The 23435-nt window shown below is 26.5% G+C and overlaps 15 protein-coding genes across 15 annotated transcripts; 8 read left to right on the top strand and 7 right to left on the bottom strand. All coding sequences in view use genetic code 12, as the record gives it.

The window, feature by feature from the left end:
- Positions 1-2713: 2713 nt before the first annotated feature.
- Positions 2714-4516, top strand: PHO89 (Pho89p; the record flags this gene model as incomplete). The annotated part of the gene is made up of 1 exon (XM_051762056.1): positions 2714-4516. One exon carries the CDS (start codon positions 2714-2716, stop codon positions 4514-4516), a length of 1803 nt encoding a protein of 600 aa, XP_051621200.1.
- Positions 4517-5037: 521 nt separating this feature from the next.
- KGF54_001661 (F-actin-capping protein subunit beta) lies at positions 5038-5901 on the top strand (the record flags this gene model as incomplete). Its single annotated transcript, XM_051762055.1, has 1 exon — positions 5038-5901. One exon carries the CDS (start codon positions 5038-5040, stop codon positions 5899-5901), a length of 864 nt encoding a protein of 287 aa, XP_051621199.1.
- A 31-nt stretch (positions 5902-5932) lies between these two features.
- On the bottom strand, positions 5933-7111 carry KGF54_001660 (uncharacterized protein; the record flags this gene model as incomplete). Its single annotated transcript, XM_051762054.1, has 1 exon — positions 5933-7111. One exon carries the CDS (start codon positions 7109-7111, stop codon positions 5933-5935), a length of 1179 nt encoding a protein of 392 aa, XP_051621198.1.
- A 404-nt stretch (positions 7112-7515) lies between these two features.
- Positions 7516-8073, top strand: KGF54_001659 (uncharacterized protein; the record flags this gene model as incomplete). The annotated part of the gene is made up of 1 exon (XM_051762052.1): positions 7516-8073. One exon carries the CDS (start codon positions 7516-7518, stop codon positions 8071-8073), a length of 558 nt encoding a protein of 185 aa, XP_051621197.1.
- Positions 8074-8240: 167 nt separating this feature from the next.
- On the top strand, positions 8241-8930 carry KGF54_001658 (uncharacterized protein; the record flags this gene model as incomplete). Its single annotated transcript, XM_051762051.1, has 1 exon — positions 8241-8930. The coding sequence occupies one exon, from the start codon at positions 8241-8243 to the stop codon at positions 8928-8930; it is 690 nt and encodes a 229-aa protein (XP_051621196.1).
- Positions 8931-8995: 65 nt separating this feature from the next.
- Positions 8996-9652, bottom strand: CLC1 (Clc1p; the record flags this gene model as incomplete). Its single annotated transcript, XM_051762050.1, has 1 exon — positions 8996-9652. One exon carries the CDS (start codon positions 9650-9652, stop codon positions 8996-8998), a length of 657 nt encoding a protein of 218 aa, XP_051621195.1.
- A 357-nt stretch (positions 9653-10009) lies between these two features.
- ERV29 (Erv29p) lies at positions 10010-10930 on the bottom strand (the record flags this gene model as incomplete). The annotated part of the gene is made up of 1 exon (XM_051762049.1): positions 10010-10930. One exon carries the CDS (start codon positions 10928-10930, stop codon positions 10010-10012), a length of 921 nt encoding a protein of 306 aa, XP_051621194.1.
- A 509-nt stretch (positions 10931-11439) lies between these two features.
- Positions 11440-13537, bottom strand: KGF54_001655 (GPI14; the record flags this gene model as incomplete). The annotated part of the gene is made up of 2 exons (XM_051762048.1): positions 11440-12329; positions 12400-13537. 2 exons carry the CDS (start codon positions 13535-13537, stop codon positions 11440-11442), a joined length of 2028 nt encoding a protein of 675 aa, XP_051621193.1.
- Positions 13538-13619: 82 nt separating this feature from the next.
- KGF54_001654 (uncharacterized protein) lies at positions 13620-14150 on the top strand (the record flags this gene model as incomplete). Its single annotated transcript, XM_051762047.1, has 1 exon — positions 13620-14150. The coding sequence occupies one exon, from the start codon at positions 13620-13622 to the stop codon at positions 14148-14150; it is 531 nt and encodes a 176-aa protein (XP_051621192.1).
- A 22-nt stretch (positions 14151-14172) lies between these two features.
- PHO114 (Pho114p) lies at positions 14173-15555 on the bottom strand (the record flags this gene model as incomplete). The annotated part of the gene is made up of 1 exon (XM_051762046.1): positions 14173-15555. The coding sequence occupies one exon, from the start codon at positions 15553-15555 to the stop codon at positions 14173-14175; it is 1383 nt and encodes a 460-aa protein (XP_051621191.1).
- Positions 15556-16324: 769 nt separating this feature from the next.
- TFG1 (transcription factor IIF subunit) lies at positions 16325-17920 on the top strand (the record flags this gene model as incomplete). The annotated part of the gene is made up of 1 exon (XM_051762045.1): positions 16325-17920. The coding sequence occupies one exon, from the start codon at positions 16325-16327 to the stop codon at positions 17918-17920; it is 1596 nt and encodes a 531-aa protein (XP_051621190.1).
- A 24-nt stretch (positions 17921-17944) lies between these two features.
- Positions 17945-19033, bottom strand: HGH1 (Hgh1p; the record flags this gene model as incomplete). Its single annotated transcript, XM_051762044.1, has 1 exon — positions 17945-19033. The coding sequence occupies one exon, from the start codon at positions 19031-19033 to the stop codon at positions 17945-17947; it is 1089 nt and encodes a 362-aa protein (XP_051621189.1).
- A 622-nt stretch (positions 19034-19655) lies between these two features.
- KGF54_001650 (metalloendopeptidase) lies at positions 19656-20768 on the top strand (the record flags this gene model as incomplete). The annotated part of the gene is made up of 1 exon (XM_051762043.1): positions 19656-20768. The coding sequence occupies one exon, from the start codon at positions 19656-19658 to the stop codon at positions 20766-20768; it is 1113 nt and encodes a 370-aa protein (XP_051621188.1).
- Positions 20769-20845: 77 nt separating this feature from the next.
- GOA1 (Goa1p) lies at positions 20846-21790 on the bottom strand (the record flags this gene model as incomplete). Its single annotated transcript, XM_051762041.1, has 1 exon — positions 20846-21790. One exon carries the CDS (start codon positions 21788-21790, stop codon positions 20846-20848), a length of 945 nt encoding a protein of 314 aa, XP_051621187.1.
- Positions 21791-21960: 170 nt separating this feature from the next.
- Positions 21961-22710, top strand: KGF54_001648 (uncharacterized protein; the record flags this gene model as incomplete). Its single annotated transcript, XM_051762040.1, has 1 exon — positions 21961-22710. One exon carries the CDS (start codon positions 21961-21963, stop codon positions 22708-22710), a length of 750 nt encoding a protein of 249 aa, XP_051621186.1.
- Between the last annotated feature and the right edge of the window lie 725 nt (positions 22711-23435).

Genomic DNA, 23435 nt, shown 5'->3' with positions numbered 1-23435 from the left:
TAGTTTATACTTTTTTAGGTTTTACTATGTTTAGTTGATAATCTAAAACAATTACGCAAAAAATTTAATGAAATTTAAGGTTTTATGAAGTTATACAAGCAAAAATATTGTAAAAAAAAACAAAACAATTGATTGATTAGTTCTATATTCTAGAGTTACAATCGTTTATGCTTTTGGTGTTAATGTAAGTTGAGTTCCCGTCAATGCATGATTAAATCACCAAAGAATAAAACACATGTTTCTGGTGTTTTTTTTTTCCCTCAAGATTTTGTTCAACCCATGTGGCTAAAACCAAGAAAAAAAAAGAAAAAGAATATCAAACGCAAAAATAATCTTTCAAAAAATTTGTAAAATTCTTAACGGGATCAACCTTAATTTACAAGATTTCAATCAATCAAGTTAATTCAAATTGAATATTATCTTGTCAAGTTTCAAATTAGCTGGTACTTTTCTTTTTTGGCTTTAAAGTTTTAAAGTTTCATAATGTTGTAAATTTACGGTAGAACTTTTTTATATAATCTCCAAAATCTTAAATCTAAAAAACGTTATAATTTAGTTTAAAATTTTACTTGATTAGTTAATTGGTCTTACGATCAATTAACTTTATGAAATCTATAACAGAGTATGTTAAGCTTGAATTAAACAATAAAATGGCTTATACGCCTTTATCTTTGTGAATTAAAAACTTATAAATTGGATTTAAGGTTTTTTAAAAATTTGTAAATAAATTATTTAGTATATACGAAACTTTAGTTATTAATATTTAAAATGTCAAAAGGAATGTAAAACTTGACTTTAGTAAAATTAATAATCGATTTATTTCTACTTCTTTAAAGTAGTAAAGGTTTTGCAAATGTAGGATTAAAGAGTCAAATTGTTAAGATTTAATTATGGTTGCAATCTAATCATGCCTTTAAGCTAGTTGTGTTTCAATTTATTCTAATTGTATAAATCATGTTTCGCAATTATTATATTTCAGATTGTTTTTTTCTCTTAATTAAAAGGCAACACTTGAAAGGCTTAATGGATCACTACTAAGTAATTAATTATTATTTTTTTCTTAATTAATAGAATAGTAAAACGTGTAATATGACAGTCAAAATTATAATAATTAAGGTACAAATTATAAGAATTATATAATTAATCATAAGTTTGGTGATTATTGTAGTTATAATTTTTTATTTTATTTAAATGATAGATCTTTAAAATAATAAAAAATTGACACAAAATAAAATTAAAAAATAAAAATTATTAAAAATTAAAAAAAAAATGGTTGCAAATTTTAAAATTTGAAAATTTATAAAAAAGTAGTGTGACTACCATAAACGTGGGTCTCAGATTTTCACAATTAAAATATTAATTATCAAACAATTAAAAATATTTTATCATTAGTAACATAACAATCTTTTTATCCCTTTAATTAAATTTTAATTTACTATACTAAAATCTATTTTAAAAAATCTTAAGTTTTAAACGTATCTGCAATTACTTTAATGATTGTTTGTTTAGCCTTTTTCTAAAATCTAGTATCGTTTGAATACACATAGATTATAGATTTTGGATTCTTTTTTACCCCGTAATTTAAAATTATTTGAAAAATTTAATAATGTTTAAGCCTTCAATTTATTGACAGGTTATAGTCTTACGATCTATTCTTAAATTCATTTTTTCCAGCAATATATTGATGTCTTACTGTGACATTGAAATTTTCTATACGGTTTCCTCTTTTTATTTTACTACAACTTTTTTTTCTATAATAGTTTTATCTCAAATGACAGGTTTATATATTGTATAAAAAATTTAATCAAACGTCACCTTTTTAAGATCAAAAGGTTATTAACTTGTGAGAGTAAGATTTCATGCTTTTTTTTTCTTGTCAAAATTAATGTAGTTTGATTATCGATTCGATTTATAAAAAAAAACTTTAGATCAAGAAGATGAAATTGCTTAAAGGAATAATGGTCCTTTAATGCTTAGTTTGCAGTTTTGACATCGTGGGCTACTTTCTTTAATTATTTATTTTAAACTTCAATCCAAGAAAATAATTATAATTTTTGATATTTATTTTTGTTTACTTGGCATTTTTTTATTTTTTTATTTTTTTATTTTTATTTTTTTCATTTTGACTGCGAAAATTAATTTTATGTTTCGTAACAGAAATATTAAATATATGAAACATTGATTGAATAACCACTACCAATTCTTTAATAATGTAATATTTGAAGTTTTTGATGTAATATTTTAATAAGTAATCATTCAATTTCAAGATAACAATCAAAAATACCCCATCAATTGAACTTTAACTATCTAACCTTTCAATTCTATAATCTATTGATTGTATACTCATATAAATAAAAAATAATTAATTATAATAATTTAAAAAGTCTTGGTATTTTAAATTTTTATTTTTTTATTTTTTTCTTTTTTTTTTTATTTCTAACTTAATTTTTAATGTTCCGTATTGATAAAATATTATTTTGCAACAATTTAAAATAATATTGATTTTATTTTATTTTATTAAATTTTTCAACATCATTATAAATATATCATTAATTATCTTTTAAAATTTAATTTTTCATAATTCTTTTCTTTCCTTTTTTATTTCTTCATTGTTTATTAATCATCAATTAAATCAAATTACAACAACAAAGTCATATATTCATATTAAAAAGCTAAAACCTTTTTACAAACAACAAATCCCTCACTACAAAAAATGGCTTTACATCAATTTGATTATATTTTCGCAATTGCGATGATTTTTGCATTTTTAGATGCTTGGAATATTGGTGCAAATGATGTTGCAAATTCTTTTTCTACATCAGTATCATCAAGATCTTTAAAATATTGGCAAGCAATGATTTTAGCTGCTATTATGGAATTTTTAGGTGCAGTATTAGTTGGTTCAAGAGTTTCAGATACTATTAGAAATAAAATTGTTGATATTGATGTATTTTCTGGTGAACCTGCAGTTTTAATGTTAACTATGGCTACTGCATTAGTTGGTTCATCAACTTGGTTAACTATTGCTACTTCAATTGGTATGCCAGTTTCAACTACTCATTCTATTGTTGGTGCTGTTATTGGTGCTGCTATTGCTGCTAAAGGTGGTCAAAATATTCATTGGGGTTGGAATGGTGTTTCACAAATTATTGCTTCATGGTTTATTGCACCATGTATTGCAGGTATATTTGCATCTGCTGTATTTTTAATTTCAAAATTTGTTGTTTTAGAAGTTAAAAATCCAAGAACTTCTTTAAGAAATGCTATGTTATTAGTTCCAATTTTAGTTTATGTTGCTTTTTCAATTTTAACTATGTTAATTGTTTGGAAAGGTTCACCAAAATTAGGTTTAGGTTCTTTAGGTACTAGAACTATTTGTGGAGCTATATTTGGTACTGGTGCTGTTGCATTTGCTGTATATGTAATTTTTGCATTCCCATATTATAGAAGAAAATTAGTTCATGAAGATTGGACATTAAAATGGTATGATATTTTTAGAGGTCCAATTTATTGGTTTAAATCAACTGATAATATTCCACCAATGCCTGAAGGTCATAATTTAACTTTAGATTATTATGAAGGTAGAAGATATGATGAATCAGGAAATGTTCTTGATAGAGATGGAAACGCTATTAATACTAATACTACAACTAATAATGTTAATGATTCAGATTCTGTTGATAGAAAAACTGATGATAATTCAGATATTGAAAAATCACAATCAATTAATGTTCAAGATAATAAATTAGTTAAAACTGAATCAGAAATTAAAGATAATAGATCATCATTTGAAAAATTACCAAAAACTTTTAAAGAATATGGAAAATTAATAAAAGCATCACCAAAAAATTGGCCATTATGTATATTTTTAATTGCAACTCATGGTGTTAGACAAGATATTATTTCAGATCAAGCAAATTCAAAAGATATGTTAGCTGGTGATTTACATAAAATGCATACTGCTTCAAAATATTATGATAATAAAATTGAATTCATGTATTCATTATTACAAGTTATTACTGCATGTACTATGTCTTTTGCTCATGGTGCTAATGATATTGCTAATGCTACTGGTCCATTAGCTACTGTTTATTTAGTTTGGACTACAAATACAACTGCAAAAAAAGCTGAAGTTCCAGTTTGGGTTCTTTGTTATGCTGCATCAGCATTAGTTATTGGTTTATGGACTTTTGGTTATAGAATTATGGCTAATTTAGGTAATAAATTAATTTTACAATCACCAGCAAGAGGTTTTTCAATTGAATTAGGTGCTGCTGTAACAACTGTAATGGCTACTCAATTAGCTATTCCAGTTTCAACAACTCAATCAGCAGTTGGTGCTACTGTTTTTGTTGGTTTATGTAATAAAGAATGGAAAACTGTTAATTGGAGAATGGTTGCTTGGTGTTATTTAGGTTGGATTTTTACATTACCAATGGCTGGATTAATTGCTGGTTTATTAAATGGTATTATATTATATGCTCCTTCAAAAGGTGTTACTTATACTATGAGTTAGAAATTTTTTTTCAAAAGGGTGATTTCATGATTTTAGATTTTTCTTCATTTTTTTAATATTCACGGAAAGCATTTACATTTAATATTTTTTTTATAATTTATCATTAATCTAGTTCATTATTTTTTATATTTTTTTATTATTTTTTTATAAGTTTGAAAATTATTTAATATTTTTTGAATTTAGTCAATTTGATCTTTTTTTCAATGATATTATTGATTTTTTTTTTATAGTGTGGTTTGATTTTAATAGACATTTTTCAGTAAAAAATTTAAGTACTTTCTTAATTTGTAGATTCCTGTAGTTTTGAATTGCAAGTATGAAATTCTCCTTAAAAATATATCTTTGATAGTAAACTTTAAATTGCTGCAAAAGATTTATTCAATATCCGGAACTAAAATATAGTTGGTAGCATCGGTTTTGCGTAACAAACGTAATAAATTAAATTACGAATATTGATCGAACAAAATTGACAACTCAAATCGAATATCGAATTAGAAACTAACCTACCACAATTTCAAAAAATGTCAGATAATAAATTCGATGCATCATTAAACTTATTAAGAAGGTTAGATCCTCAATTGATTCAACAAAACCTAACAAACATATGTTCAATCCTACAATCATCACAATTAGATGAAGATACAGAAATTGTTGAAGATTTATTATCATCAGTTGATGTACCACTTACTATAAATAAATGTAGTAGTACAGGAAAAGAATATTTATGTTGTGATTATAATAGAGATGGTGATAGTTATCGATCACCTTGGTCAAATAAATATTATCCCGAAACAGAAGAAGAAGATGATGATCAACCATTTCCGAGTTCCATTTTAAGACAATTAGAAATAAAAGCTAACGATGCATTTGATATATATAGAGATTTATATTATGAAGGTTCTGGATTATCTTCTGTATATTTTTGGGATACATCAGATGAAGTGGGGGATTTAGAAGATGGATTTGCAGGAGTTATATTATTTAAAAAACAAACAAATGATAAATCAGGTAAATGGGATTCAATTCATGTATTAGAAGTTATACCAGAAACCACCACCAAAATAAATTATAAATTAACAACATCAGTTATATTAGATTTATCATCCCAAACATCATTAAATTTAAGTGGGAATTTAACTCGTCAATTTGAAAATTTTATAAGTATTGATTTAAACGGTGGTATTAATTTAGAAACTAATCATTTAATTAATATTGGCCAATTAGTTGAAAAATCAGAATATAATATTAGAAATATTTTACAAGATGTTTATTTTGATAAATTAAAAGATATAATGTTAAAAGATTTAAGAATGATTGATGGTGGTGATAATAAAGAAATAAATGAAAATCAAAAAGATATTATAAAGGGATTGAAAAATCTATAAATTTGATAATAAAATATTAATATTAGATTTATTAATTTTTATATATAGATAAATCTATTTTTTCATCATCTTCATTAGTATCATCAATAATATCTGAAAAATCTTGATAATTTTCTTCTTCATTAAGAGAAGATAGTACGTTTGCTTTTACATCATTTACAAATGACCATATTGAAGAAGACACAGTTTGAATCATATCATCTGATTTTCTATCATGACTATTTCTATATTCTGACAAAGTTTGACTTTTGGATCGTAGTGGTGAAGTAATTGAACCTATACTATTTATTGAATCTTCTGATTTTCTAGAATTATGTTGTCTTTGTTGTTGTTGTTGTTGTTCTGCATTATAATTGGTACGAGAATCTAAAGTTAATGATCTTTCAAATTCATTTTGTAATAATGTATCAAATTGTTGTAATAAATTAAAAGGTTTAGATAATCCACTCCATAATTTTGATTTTTGAGATTCTTGTTGTTGTTCTTGTTGTGATTTAATTTCTTCATAAATAGGTATAGATCCATTTGAACTTGATCTTCTTTTATTTTTAATACTTTCTATAGCTTGATCACGAGGGTTCGAGTTTGTTCTTTGTCTACTAAGGGTTTTATTACTTGCTGCTCCACTTATTTCTTGATATAATGATTTTTGAACAATTTCTCGTAATTCATGTAATTCATTTTCATTTTTTTTCAAATTTGAATTTAAATTAGATATTTCATCTTTTATTTGTACTATTATCATTTCTTTTAATGCTAATATTCTTAATTGATCATCTATGTGCATTGTTTTTAATTCTTCTTTTGAAGGTAGTATTACGTCAAATCTTGAATCTGGTGATTTAGATCTAGTGTTTATGTTGGTGTTATTTTGGTGGACAGTAGTTGGTGCTGATACTTTTTCTGTGATTGAATTTGAGTTTGTTATATTTTTTGGAGTTGTACTGTTCTGTCCTATTGGCGATACTGCAAATATATTCAAACCTTTGGCTGGGGTTGTTTTTGGTTTAATTGATTCATTTGTGTTATTTTCTTGTGTACTTGTAGATGATGGTCTTCTTACTTTAAATTGAATTGGTCCTGTTCCATTACGAATACTTTTGTTTCTCTGTATACCCGTATCTTTTGCAGGTGATGGTGTTTTATTGAGATTGTTGGTAGTTGTATTTTGAATATTATTGTTGTTAATGGAGGAATTTATCCCACTCATTTTGATTCAATATTATTAATTATGGCTTCAATTGTTTGGATTGATACAAAGATAAGATTTAGCTTTATTATAAATGTGAAAAATTATTATTTGATCGTTGGAAAGTATAATTTTTAATCTTGTTTCAAAGTAAGATAAGTTATCAATTCAATAATTTATAGTTTATTTTATTTTATTCTCTTGTTTCCTCTTTTAATTTAATTGTAAGAACTACCATATGAAAGCCGCTTAAAGATCTGTCAAATAATAATTCCCCCCTAACAATTTTTCTAGAAGATCTTTATAAAAAAGATAAACAAAAATAATAAACAAATCATATGATAAGAAAATAATAATTTATTATAATTACAACTCAATAAAAATAACAGAAAAAGTTAAAAGTATAAAACAAAACTCGATTCAGTATGTCAATCAATGATTTAATGTCAAATAGTATATACAATTATCTAGAACATTTGGAATTAAAAGAAGAAGAAAAACTTCAAAAAGAAATACCAACCACACTTTTACAAACTATAAAAAGACATCCATCATTAACAAAATGGATTAAATGGACTGTGATATTCTATATCTTGAGAGTTCCTAACCCATTACAATGGTCAAACTTCATATGTTTAAATAAACCAATACGACAGATTTTAACTCATTTAAACAAGACATCACATTATTTCAAAAATTCACTATCGATAGATAGGATATCAAATTTAATTACATGTACTTTTTTATATTTTGCAAGTGTTGGGAATGATTCAATACCAAAAGATTATGCATTAATATCTTTCTTAATAAATTATCATGGTGAATTAAATCCTCCTTCAAAATCTCAAATTTTAGTTGTTCCTAATGTTTCAAAATACTTTAAAATTTCATATTATAAAAATAAACCATATTACAAGTGGTTAAGAACAATTTATGATAATAAAGAATTTGTTATATTTCCTGCACTTTTGCTCAGATTCTAAGTAATTATTTGACACCTACTAAATATAAATTAAATCAACGTTATATTTCACCATTTATTAAACGAAATATACTTAATCCGATATGGATAAATTTCACTTTGGGGTTCAACTATAAAAATCTAAATTGGTTGAATTTATTAGTTACTTGTTCATTACAAAATCTAGTCATGGCATTAGTAATAGCAGGCATGTCATTTAAAGAATTAATACTAGATAAATTTTATGAGATCAAATATGGAAAAAGAGACAAAGAGACAGAATCTGCAATAATTCAAAATTACTTGGTTTATATTTTCCACAAATCTAATGCAATTATAAATTTCATTTATCTACCAAATTTGATATCTATGGGATTAATAGGCTTAACTTCACCAATCTTTAAAATTTTGAATACTACACCTAATTTGAAACTACATTTCTTTTATTTGAATAATCAAAAACAATTATTTAAAAATTACATTAAATTAATTGGATTCATAGCCGGATTAGTTACAATGATACTAAATGCCAAAAAGGTAATACCAGATATTGGGTACAACAAAACAGTCGCAAAACAACAAGAGGATTATGAAGAAGAAGTACCTCATGTACGATACTTATCTAAACAATTCTTTAATGATTTAAATATTTACTTATTCAAAACAATAGTATTACAAAAATGGAGGATAACAAAATCTCATCATCCTATATTTTCACAACTCAATTTATCGGTATGGAATCAATTAGAGACTTTATTAATGTGTTTTGGATTTTGGAAAATGATGAATCTTTATGATTTTATAAAAAGAAGTCATATTGATAAAGATAGAATATCACAAGATTATGCTATAAAATTAGCTAAATTCGTTATGGATTGAAAAGAAATATAATTGTTTTGTATTAATAACCTCTATTTGATAAAACTAATAACTTTTTTATATTCTTATTCTTGATATCCACCTGCTCCTGGTACGTTTTCTTTTCCTTTCAATTTAGTTAAAATCTCTTTAAATCTAGTTTTATCTCTATTATTATCTTCAATACTTATATTATCAACTTTTGAAATCAATTCATTAACTCTATCCCATAAAGTACCATTTTTTAAAAATTCATCCCTTTTCTTTAAAAAATTTTCTTGATCTTTTTCAATATTTTTAAAACTTGTTTCCTTTTTAGAATTATAATTTTCATAAAAATCATCTATTGTTTGTTTAGCTTTATTTATGATATCTTTCTTTTTTTGTGAATTAATTTTTTCTCTTTCTTCAATTTCTAAATCTCTTCTTTGTTTCCATTCTTTTATTGAAGTAGATTGTGATAAATCTTTTGATGGTTGTGTTGATTCAAATCCTTCAAATTCAATTTCATCTTCTAAATTTTCATCCTTTTGAGGGAGTTGATCTTGATTATTTGATGATTCAACTTCGGGAAATTGTTCTTTAAATTCATTTATTTCTTCATCTTCACTTTCTTCTAAAACTTTATCTTGATCAGTTTTAAATTCATCACCGACCAATTCTTTTTCTCTTGAAAGAAAATCTGAAGATTCAAAATCTTCGTTGTGTTCTGGTGTATCTATTTCTGGAAATTTATCTGCCATTGAGATTTGTGTGTAATTGAGTTGGTTGGAAGGAATTGATATTTATAAAGTGATTGATTTCGGATTATTATTAGTTGTGTTCTGAAAATTGTTGATTTTGACTTTTTGTTCACTTTTGGATTTTGATAAAAGAGAAAAAAATGACACTTGAAAATTACTGCGACACTACAAGCAGTTTGGTAGCGGTTCAAGCGGAATTATGTTTCAGAGTTTTTTCAATTTAATTTCACAGTGATTATTCGAGAAGAATCATTAAATGATATCTACGTCGAACCAAACAATCTTCGAATTATTTGATAAATTTTTTAATACTTTTTAGTTTATCTTATTTTATACAAGTTCCGATAAAAAACTAATCTAGTAGATTTTCTTTTTTTCGTCAATTGAAAATTCACCAGCACCTGCATTAACAACCAATAATAATCCACCAACTATAGATAATACTTGGAAAAATTCATATCTTAAGAAATCTCTTCTTGCATCTCTCGAATCATATAACCAAAATTGATTAGTGAATAAATTATAAATAAATAATAAAGTTAACATTATTGCTGCTGAAAATTTAGTCTTATAACCAACAATTATTGAAGTACATGATACAAATCCAACTAATATAATAAATAATCTACCAATTGACCAATCTGATGAAAAAACAAATCCTAAAAACAATAATACTAATAATAATCTACCAGCTAATAAGAAATATTTTTTATTATCTTGATTATCCAACATTGGTAAACCAGGCATATTTAATGATCTTTTATCTCTTATAATAGTATCTGAAAAAGCCAACACCAACCCACCAACAACACTTAAATTTCTTAATATAAATTGAGTATCAAATAATAAACCATAAGCAATACCTTGAATAATAACAACAACAATTAATGCAATAGTAGCAATATTAATTTTTTTTCTAATTATAACTAAAGTTGAACCAATCGACATAATTAACATATTATTAATTAAAAAAACAATAGTTAACCATCTCCAATAATGTCTATAATTATGTAAATAATAAACTTGTTCATTCCATTGAGTAAAAATTCTTATAGTATCTTCATAAAAAGTAGCAACTAAAAATGCTCTACCAATAGCTGGTACATAAGGTTTTAAATGTTTAAAATATTCATCAATTAAATCTTCTATTTTTTTACTATATAATTCAAATTGTTCATATGGTGTTTTTGTTGATGATATTGGTCCTATATTTGCATGAGGTGGTATTTGTTGATGTGGAAATTGATTTTGAAATTGATTTGGTCCACGATACGACATAGCTATTATTTGATTTAATTAATTGATGGTTATATTAGTAGTTTATAGTTATTATTAAAAGATGTGTGTTGAAAATGAAATCAAACTTGGAGTATAAATTGATTTAAATTATAAATTATTTTTTCAGATCAAATATTATTAAGTCAAAAAAAAAGAATTAAAAAAAAAGGACACATAATTAAATTTTTCAATTTAAGTGTAACAAATAATTTTCTCTTTACTTACCAAATGTGGTAAATTGAACATAAATATTATAATAAAGTCAATAAAGTCAATTTACCATAAGATGTTTAATTATAATTTTAGACATTTGACAGAATTTTGAATTAACTTTGGTTTGGTCTCTTCGTATAAACTAATCAACACAATTTAAGAAGATCAACAGTATATCGTTTTTTAATTTTAGTTTAAAAGCCTTTTATTAGTGGCTCATATGCTATTTTTATTCATGCTACGGAAATATAATATTTATAACTTTATCTTAGTGACAATTTTAGGTCATTTTCCATTTATTTCACCAATTTTGAAGCTCTTAAATTACCATGTTTTCTAACTTCCATATCCATTAAATCTTTTATTCTATGAGCACCAGCAATACCAATACTTAATACTTTTTCCAAATTATCTAATGGCATTTTATCTTCTAGTAATAATAAAGCTAATTTTTCACTTTTCCCAATTACTCCAATTGTTAAACTACTCATATCATTTTCTTCTAAATTATTTAAATCTAAAATAGGTGATTGATCATATAATCCACAATTTATACTACTAACATAATCATACATTGATATTCCTGCATCAACTAATGCTAATGTTATTGAATTTGTTATTGCTGCTAACATTCCACCATCTTGACTTAGTACTTGTACATTTATTATTATTGTAGTTCTTGGATATAAATGTAATAATATCAGTTGTTCAAAAGTTCTTTCTAATGTAGTTTTTAATTCAATTAATCTTCTTTCACTTTTAGATCTTTTCTTTCTTTCAAATGTAGCAAAATTTGCTATTGTAAGATTGACTTCTATGGTGGCTCTGTCTTCGTTTCTTTGTGATCTTGTTGTTGGTTCTTGAGGTCCTTGTACTGTACATATTACTTTTGTATTACCTTGTTCAATATATGATGAACCATCTGATGAATTTGGATGTGTATTTATTCTACATTCGAATCGACGTATTTCATTCCATCTTCTTCCGTCTACCCTTAGTCCTTCTGGTGAGTATAATTCTAGTCTTGACATAATTGTGGTTAACTCGTTGTGTTTAGTTTTTATGAGTTCAATTTGGTTGTAAAAATGAAACTGATATCGCGATGTTTCTGAAATAAATTCCCAGACGAAAGTACTACCAAATGGATCGAAATTTTGCAACATAACATAAAACTTATCAATACTGTCTATTATACAATATATACATATTGTCCTATCTATATTACAAATTACTTATGAATTGATTTATACACCAACAATTACTCAAAAAGAATACAATTGAAGAATAAAGTAAATTATAATCAAAAGTATTTATACCCAAAAATTCCAATTGATAAGCATTGTATAACCAAATACCTTGAGTCATCACCCATAATCCTAATATGAATAAACCATTGTACCAACTTAATTTTGATCTAGATATAAAATGTGGTAAGAAGATCAAAAACCAAATAAAATATTGAGATGTAATAACTTTATTAAAAGTAACGAACGCAAAAGTTTGAATAAATAAACATGATAATAAATCTTTTTTAGCTAACAATAATGGAATAATTATAGCTGAAATTATTAATTGTGGTAAAAATGCTAATTTTTCAATATCTAAATTTGTTGATGTAGGTAATGCAGATTTATAATATAATAAAATGTTGTATACTGAAAAATTATGTCTATGATCTATTCTTGTAATATGGTATAAATATGAATGTTCTATAAATTCATATCCATATATATAGTACATTATTCCATTTAGACTTGCAAAAGTTAGCAAGGTCACTAATATGAATTGTAAATTTTTATAAGTGATTAACTTCAATACTGGTTTGTTTATTGTTGGTTGATATTTTGTCAAGTATAACGCAACTGATGGTAAATATATTATTGGATAAATCTTGAAGTGAATAGCTAAACCTAACCAAAACCCAGCTAAATTGAATCGTTCCTCAGCTAAATAATTAAGCGATAACATTATCATCACAGTCAATATACTTTCTGATGATCCTCTAGTACTGATAGTTATAACCATTGGATTCAATAACCATATAGAACTTAAAATCAACACTTTATTTTTACTAATCTTACTCTTTTGTAACAATTTGATTATAATAACCCCAGTTACTAAATCCCCCAACATAAATAATATCTTACCGAAATGAAACCACAGACCACCCCAATTGATAGGCAATATCATCCATGCTAGTATAGGAGTATATCTGTAAGTCTCCCTCAAGTATGGCGATTCCCCATTATAAACATATTTAGAAGCATCTGTAAAAACCATATAATCAATATCCGTATATTTCACAGGCATGTATTCATCTTGATATAATCCAAATAGAAAGAACCCAATACGTAGTAGTATCGCTAGTACGATAATTGTTGTAATATTTAGCATTATTTGTAGATCAAATGAAATGAAAAATTAAAAAAACGTAAACAAAACTTTTTAATAGAATTTACCCCATATTAATCAAAAAATGTCAAATCCACAAGAAGATGTATACAAACAATACTTAAATTATGATTGGGCCTCAAACACAGAATTTCAACAAGGTCTATCAGAAATCCTCGAGTCTTACAAAGAAACCCTAAAAGAGCAAGATCCACAAGCAACAATATCATCACTAGATCAAACTCAACTAATAAACCAAGCAAAATCATTCTTTTTTTGTCAACAAACGGGTCATATTTTGAATTTAGAAGATTTTCAAGATTGGAAACTACATAATGGTGATAAGTTTAGTAAAAATAATAAAATTGAAGAAATTCTGGATGTTTCTGTAAAAGATGATCCTCCATATTCATCAAATTATCAAGAATTAGCTGAATTAATCATGTCGGGAAAACCAGTGCCTGGAATTAAAGAAATACCAGATACTGTATTAAAAGATCAGGGATCTGAATCTAATAAGGAACAAAGAGTCAAACCTTGGGAGAAATCAAAAGATGATGGAGAAAAAGAAGAAAAAGTAAAAGAAATAGAAGCAGATAACGAAAATAATGTATAAACTTAATACCAGATTATATTATTTATTGATCTATTAAAGGAGCGTCATATTTATTTTCTTTGTAATCCCAAAAGAAAGTCAAATCAGAAGGACCAGTAACATTGCATTGTGTTTTATAATCAACACCGTTCAATCTTTTATTAATCAAATTTGTAAAATTTTGAAATTCACAACTGAACCCAACACCATTTTGACAACCTGGTAATGGAACTACTGCATCATTCATTATAAATCTAACGTATTCATTTGACCCACATTTTAATTTTTCTAAATATGTTCTACCACCTTGTGGGAATAATTCTGCTGCGTTATAAGGATTTGGGAATGGTATATGATCTGTTGGCAAATCTTGTGGTGGATTGATTAATCCCATTGATGATAAGTAGAATTCCATATCTGTATCGTGAGTAAACATTATAATGATTTTTTGATCTTGATCTTGTAATAATTTTAATGATGCTTTGACCATTGGTGAACCAACGACTATACTTAAATTATTACCCTGACCTATTGAATAATAATTTACCAAATCATTTCTATATCCATTTTTAATATATTCCTCATTTGTAAACAATGGAGCGAACGGTGATGAACCTTTAACGTTAAGCTCAAAAGCAATCCATAAAAACAATGAAGACACTTGATTAGTAGTTAAATTTAATCCAGGATTATCCACTAACCATCTATCCAATATACCTTGTAAATAACTCTTATCAAACTGATTACTTATATGATCATTATTAACATTATCTAATGACTGACATGCATATCTTGGAGTTATTGAATTACCACCCATTTTTTTATCTTCATCAACAACAACATACTCAACATTATCTTCTGAATATTCATCACCTAAAAATCCTCTTGCAAAATAATTGGCAGTTTGATAACATCTACCTGAATTAGTTGTAAATATAGTAAATGTTGTATCATTTGAATACAAAGAACCATATCTTTGTCTGAAATAAGCTCCATGTCTTAATGCATTAGAAGTACCTGCATAAGTTCCCTCTGAATTTGTTGGAGATGTTTCTTTTTCATAAGATGCTTTATCAGTAACAAAATATTTATAATCATTCAAAAAATATAGATCACCTTTGAATTGATTATTCTTTTTATAACTATTGAAAACTTCCATAACAGTATCAAAATAAGCACCATCACCTTTTGATGGAAATCGCTCACCATGTCTAGATATCATTTGTACTTGTTCTACGACACAACCTTGAGGTATATCTGTACTTATACCATATCTTGAACCATGTTTATAAGGACCAGAACCACCTAAGAAATTTATAATATTATATTGATCATTTGAAGCTTGTTGTGGAGTTGCTAAATCTTGGAATATTGATTGAGCTACTAATAGTAAATTTGAATTCAAAGTTTTGGAGAATGATACCATTTTGAGTCTGTTGTCATATATTCAACTGTTTGGTTTTCGGTGATTTCAACATTTATTTATATGATTGATCCCCACGTGATAGCCAATTTAACACCTTCTGGTTATGATTTGAACAATGAAAAATGAGTTTTATGTATAGTCAGTTGAAAGATACTTAAACTGGAGTTCAATTGGTTATTTCTTTGTACACATGTTGTAATTTTAAGTATTGGTTGTAAAATTAATAAGGGGGTATAATAATTTTGTTATTATATTAAGAATTTAATGATTTTTTTTTGTCTTAGAATATTTTATTAATTTCATTTTTACATTTTACAACATTTTGGTTATTCGATTTTTCAACACGTTTTATTAGAGTTATTGATCTATTTGATTACTTCATTTAATTATCAATAAAACAACTCAGGGCTATTGTCATAAACTTTAATTTTAGCAAAACAATATGAAGTAAATAGTCCTAATTACAACCTACATTGGTGCAAAGTCAATGCAAGACAAGTTTATCAAAAGAATTAATCAACTTGGCCACTTCAGGAACCTATGGTTACAAGATTTCTACTTGATTTGATATATTTTAATGTTTTACATTTTTGTATTTTTTGTCATACAATTTTATAAAATTCAAAATTTAAACACAAAAAAAATATTATAAAACTTGTTAGATTCAATTGCAACAACTAATCATCTTTAATTAACTTATCAAAATCTTCTCAATCACATTCCTTTTAGATAGATTCATCAAATAGACTTTTTATAGATACTCAATATTATGAGTGATTCAGAATCTTGGAAAGAAATACCTTTATTTGCACCAACTGAAGAAGATTTAAAAGATGTTAGAACTCATATTTTCAAGTTTAGTTCAAAAAATGAGATTACATTTGATAAATTCCAAAGACCAGTATATATGAGTAGGAAAGATCCTAGAAATATAAGTTTTCATCTATCAAGAAAAGAACAGGAACAACGTAAGAAGGAAAGACAAGAAGAGGAAGAAGCCAGAAAAAGAGAACAAGAGGAAGCTCAACAAGATCAACCACAAGAAGAACAATCAAAACCCAAATTATCAAGTTCTGATTCAGAATTAAATAAAGTAGCACCAGATGGAGGAGCACGTAAAAACAAAAAGAGTTTATTTAAACGTAAAACTAAACAAATAAATTTAATGGATGAAGCTAAAAGGAAACTACGTTATGAAGAACATTTTCCCTGGATACTAGAAGATTATACTGGTGATAATGTATTTACATCAAGTTATGAAGCCCCATCATCTGAACAAGCATTATTTGTATTTGATAAAAATGGTTTCAAATTAATACCAGTTGAAAAATCATACAGATTTGCACCAAGAAATAGATACGCCACTTTGACAATAGAAGAAGCAGAGGCTAAAATGAGTCAAAGTAATATTCCACGTTGGCTAATGAAACATATGGAAGAAGATTCGATACAAGAAGGTACACCAGATCAAAGATTTAAAAAAAGTTTTCGTACAGCAAGTAATAATATGAGGACAGTGACAGGTGGAGCAGTAAATGAAAGAGATTCAGATCATGATGATTTAGATTATGATGAAGAATTTGCAGATGATGAAGAAGCACCAATTATGGATGGAGATGAAGAAGAAAATAAATTATCGGAAAGAAAAGTTAAAAAGGAAATGTTAAAAGCTGCTCATTTTAATGCTGAAGAAGAAGCAGATGATGATTTAGATGACTTATTTGAGACTGAAAAAGAAAGAAAAGTTGATAAAGAAGGTAAAAAATTAAGAAAAGTATTAAATAAAAGAGAAGGTGGCATATATGACAGTGATGAAGATGAACAAAACGGTCAGCCCTATTTATCAAAATCAGATTTAGAAAGTGATGAAGAAAGTGAGTCTGAAATAAAAGTTAAAGCTGAACCAACCGATGAAGCGTTAATTCAACCAACATACAAAAGGAATATAATAGCAACTAATGTAGGTGATGGTTTTGTCATCGTTAAAGCACCAAAAGACTTCTTGACTACTTTACCACCTGGGGAATGGTTACCAAATGGTAGAAAACCAGATTTATCAGTACCTAATAAAAGAATCAAATTAGAACAAACACCATCTAGAGAAGCTTCACCATCACCAGCTCCAGCTCCACCATCTTCAAGTGCTCCCGTGTCAGATGACTTAAATGACGCAGGTCCAGATTCATTATTGGTTACAATAAAAGATGTTCTTGATATAGTTAAAGATCGTCCAATAACTACAAAGGAATTATTAGTTGGATTAAAAAGTAGAGTCAGTGCTCATCCAGAGAATAAGCAACGTATTATATCTATTGTTAAACAAAATTTGAAGTTAGTTGATGGAAAATTAGTACTCAAGGAATAAATGAGTATATATATTAAAACTAGTCTATACAATTTCAACAATTTTATCATCATCTTCATCACTTTCTAATTCTTCTATTTCAGCAGCATCTGGTGCTTCATCTCTTTGTAACATTTGAACAACTCTATCACATAAATCAGTTACTTCTTCAACATTACTAACTTTATGTAATTCTCTAACTATTGAGTAAACTCTTTTCTCTCTTAAATATTCCCTTGCTGGTTTAGTAGTACATAACAATAATAATGACTCTAAGTGAATACATTGTATCCCACTTAATGGTTCTCTTTGTTTATCAGGTGGTAATAATTGTAATTCATCAGGTAAATCAAACATTTCATCTTCATCTATTTCTTCAGGACCTGCCAATGGTAATAGTATAAATGGTAAAATATTAATTTTTGGATCAGTTAATAATTTCATATGAGCATTTGTATCAAATAATGAATTTTTTATAGTTGATGCAACACCTTCTCTTCTTATTTTATCATCATATTTTTCTGTAAATACTAAAAGTTTGGATATGGGAACTACATTGTCATAAGATTGTTCTGTTATAAAATATGATCTACCTTGTTGAAATCTTGATAAATCTGCAAAGAAATATGCTAAATAATCGAAATTAGCATACGGATTTAATTTTTGATCATTTCCCTTTACAAAACAATCCATTAAACAATCTATAACTTTTGATGATGTGAATGTTTTTCTTTCTTCTTCGTTCAACTCTATTTTTACATCTAGTATATTATTAATTGAGTCATTTTTTGCCAAGTTGTTTAATAATATACACATTATATCAGCATTTGTATTTTTGATATTTACAATTCTTGATACTAATAATTTCAAATATTCATAATCCTCCACTATCAAATTTCTTATTATAACATCTTCACATAAATTCGCCAATATAGTAACTGACTGATTTACTAAAGTTTTACTATCACTTTTACTTAATTTTTTTAAATCTTTTATAGCTTCATAATTATCATATGAGAAAATACTTTGATTAGGCCCCGTTGAAAATTGTACTAAATTATCTAATGCTATTTGGACTACTGCTGGTTGTGGTGAATGCAAAAATCCTACTAATTCCTCTAATTCCGTTGGCATGGTAAGTGGTTGTACTTTGGATTGATTTAGTGGAAGAGATGATTTTTGCAACTAAAAAAAAAGTTTGAGTTTTAGTAAAAAATTAATGATGTAATGCGCGGTTTTGGGACACTAACATAAGAATTGTTTCAGATAGTATGTTTAATTAGACATAGCCAAAATGTTACTTTGCTTGGAAGTTGAACACAGTTGCCAAAATTAAACCTTTTTTGTCTATTTGATATTCAGATTGCAAAAATAAGTAAGCTTAGTGTTTTGAAAGTAGGGCGATATGAGAGCTTCCAGTTGACAAATTTTTTCAAGTAATTTATTTAGGAGGAATTTGATTTTTCAAGAATCATGCCAAAAACATTCGTTTCTAGTAAATTAGCTACTTGAAATTATCTTGAAATGTGATTAAGATGAGGTTCAAGAAATAAAAATGAATGGCTGCAAAATTTTAATCAATATTTGATGATTAAAAATTTGATGATAATTTGGTAGCCTGGCATTTTTTTTAAGTACATTATAGAATTTCTATTGATAAAGTTTACATTACACAAATTAAATATTACTTTCAGTTTTATTGAAATAGATATCGAGCAATAGTATCAATTTATACTACAAATGTTTATATTTGCCAATGTTTAGATCAAAGATATTGCAACAACTACCGTTGTTCAAGAGCTCAACTACACCGATCAAAAAACAGTTTCAGTTTAGAACTTTTGTTCAAATACCGAAAACCCATTTTCATTTCAAATACAAACCTCAAACTCAGTTTCAGATACAAATTAGAAAATATGCATCATATAGAAGGTTTAATGGTTCAAGCAACTCATCATCTAACATATATGAACTTTACTACAAGATATTAACAAGTAGAACGACTTTATACGTTGGAGGTGGATTATTAGTATTTTATATTTATAATCTACATGAAGCACCGTATACTCATAGACGTAGATTTATATGGATACCATATTGGATAGAAACTAAAATAGGAGATTATTCTTATAATCAAATAATGGCACAATATGGATCAATGATATTACCACATTCAAACCCTTTATATGCAAGAATATCATCAATAATGAATAGATTATTAGCAACAGCAATTGCAAATGATAAAGAAAATAAAAATCAACAACAACACCTAAAAAATTTACATTGGGAAATTAATATTATACAAAATGATAAATTACCACCAAATGCATTTATTCTACCAAATGGTAAAATCTTCATATTCAGTTCGATTTTACCTATATGTGAAAATGATGATGGTATAGCTACTGTATTAGCTCACGAATTATCGCATCAATTAGCTCAACATTCAAGTGAACAATTAAGTTCTCAACCAATATATATGTTCTTATCAACTGTTTTATACTCACTAACAGGTATATCATGGTTTAATGATTTATTAATTAACGGTATATTCACAATGCCAGCATCTAGAGAAATGGAAACTGAAGCCGACCATATTGGTTGTGAAATATTAGCTGCTAGTTGTTTTAATCCCGACCAAGCTATTTTATTTTGGCAAAGAATGGGTAGAACAGAACAAAAATTAGCAAGACAACAAGGTGGTGGTGATTCAGGTATGGTTGAATGGTTTTCTACTCATCCTGCTGCTACAAAAAGAATTCATGATATTGAATCTTGGATGCCTCATTTAAGAGAAATTAGTGAATCTAGTGGATGTTATGAGTATGGGAAATTTCATAATTTTAATACTAATTTTTTTAAAAGATAAATTCATATAGACTATAGAATAGTGTTTATAATACAATTATACAAAGATTATTGATATTTATTTACATGCCACTCTATTTATGAATTCCTATATGTTTTGTAAAGATCACTCTCCATGTTCTCACTGTTATCCAATTCTTTGATCCATACAGATTCTGAATTAAACCAACCTAGTTTATTTATTTCAATATCGATTTTCCAATCAGTCTCATTGATTTTTATTAAATAAATAGCTAATGTACCTATTCTTTTTCTATCTTTGACTGTTTTGCTGGAGTAGTAAGGAAACAGTAACTTGATAAATTGTTTTAAATTTGATTCATCTTTTGAAGATGGTAATTTTACTTTACTTGTAATCCAACTCTCTATTTCATTTTCATTTATGTTTATATTAAATTGATCGTCTTCCATAAATTCGTTCATTATACTACAAACTTGGTCTGTACTATTCTGACTCAACAATATAGATTCTTTTATTCTCTTCTCAATCAAGTCTATAATCTGCTTTCTTAATGAATCGTACTGATTGTCTATTTCATACTTTAAATTATATATTTGTGATTCGTCGTATGGTAAGATTTTGACTATCTCAGTTGGTTTGAACAAGCTAGGTAAAGCGGTTTCGGCTTTGAGGTTTTCTTCGATAATTACGTTTTGGTCTTTATCATCAATTGTATGAACTTCTGGTAGGACTGTTGACACATTATTCAAATATATTCTATGTTTTATGTATTTATTCATATAAAAAGTACCTATTGCAATTGGAGGTCCCAAAGTAATCCATACATTAGGATTTAATTTAATAAAGCCTATTATTCCTGTACCTATTACTGAAAATATCTTCAAATTTGAGGGTATGTAATTGTTCCATATCAATTGTGGATATGTTTTGTTTGTAATATATGAGTTTCTTGGTGTGACAGTTCTATTACTCCTAAATTTTAGTATCGATAGTAGTCTTGTTTGATGAATATTGTTCGGTCGAGGTAGTAGTTGAGCAATTCTTGAGCTATGTTTCATCATTCTGAGGAATTAGATCAACATTATGTTTTGATGAATTCTTTGGTTGTAAAATAAAATCAAAAATTTGAAACACAAAACTCGAAATATCTAACATCATCTATTAACTAATTAGACTTTACAATTTACAACATACATCATAAAACTACCTTTATCACGCTTTATATTAAATCATGGGTAGAGCAGAAATAGGCACAGCTAAATACGAGTCCAAAAGACTAAAAGCAAGTGGACTACAAAAGTTAAAATACTATTGTCAATTATGTTCAAAACAATGTAGAGATGCAAACGGTTTTAAAATGCATCTTAATTCCAAATCCCATTTAGGTAGAATATCAAATATAACATCATCAGATTCAAGTTCTAACATAATACAGAATTATTCAAATGAATTTCAAAAAAATTTCATAAATCTACTAAAACAAAATCACAATAATAAAAAGATAAATGCTAATAAATTTTATCAAGAATATATTTTACAAAAAGATCATGTTCATATGAATGTGACGAGGTGGAAAAGTTTGACTTCTTTTATTAAATATATGGGATCTAATGGGATAGTGAAAGTTACAAAAATTGGTGGAGAAGAAGAAGAAGAAGATGAAGAGGATGAAGGAGGTGAAGATACAAATAATGACCAACAAGGTTTCAATTTAGAAATTCAATTAATTGATACATCTGATTACTCAAAACTAAAACAATCAGATATGAACAATCAAATTGAAAAAGATCAAGATTTAAGTGACAAACTTTTAAAAGAACAAATTAGAATTGGTAAAGAAAGAGAAGAGAAGGAAGCTAAATCAAAAGCTAAAGATATATCAATAGAAATTGATAAAGAAGAACCAAAAGTCGCTGGTCCTATCAAAATAAGTTTAAATAAGTTGAAAACCAAAAAAGTTTTAAATAAACTGATTCTATAATGTCACGAATAGATAGAATAATCATAATTTAATTTTTAACCCAATTCTTGTTTGATGTCTTTCCCTACCTTCCTCTTGTAGTATTGACTCGTATATTAAGCTGAAGATATTAATAATTACAGTAAATTAAAGAAGATTAAAAAGTATTGCAAGTTAAAATAGAATAAAAAGTATTACAAGTTTCAATCCGGGTAAATCTGCATATCAATCTTATCAATTTTTATAAAAAAGGATGTTTTTTTTTTAAGTTTATAGTTTGTTTTTACTTCTTCTTTTCAAACATGCCTCATTTATTATGGAATTATACTAAAGCAAAATCAATAAGGAGGCGCTTGTCGTAAGACTTTTTTGTTTAATGGCCGAAAATTGTGAATAATTACTTATCATGGGCCACTACAAATTGTATAATAATTCACCACACCAAGTAATTTTGTAACAACATTATGGAATAATCTTGTCTCCTCATATGGAGGTCTTGGTGTGAAACCAATATCCTGCGACACTGCAGCTTTATTAAAATCAATTGTGTTTATCAAAAGAGAATACTAGTGGTGCTTAAGTGATTATCAAATTTGGAATTGTTGATAATTCATTAGTTGCCAATAAGGTTTTATAATCCAATTTGATTAATAGGAATTTAATCTGTTTATCAAATAGTTTGAAATTAAGTGGGGCACTTTTCCCTTGTAATCCCTGTCAATGATAATGGAAGCATAATGTTCTAG

Source organism: Candida jiufengensis (genome assembly GCF_024610255.1).
Source record: "Candida jiufengensis strain CBS 10846 chromosome Unknown scaffold5, whole genome shotgun sequence".
Lineage (NCBI taxonomy): Eukaryota > Fungi > Ascomycota > Pichiomycetes > Serinales > Debaryomycetaceae > Lodderomyces > Lodderomyces jiufengensis.
This window is presented reverse-complemented; position numbering and strand designations above follow the sequence as displayed.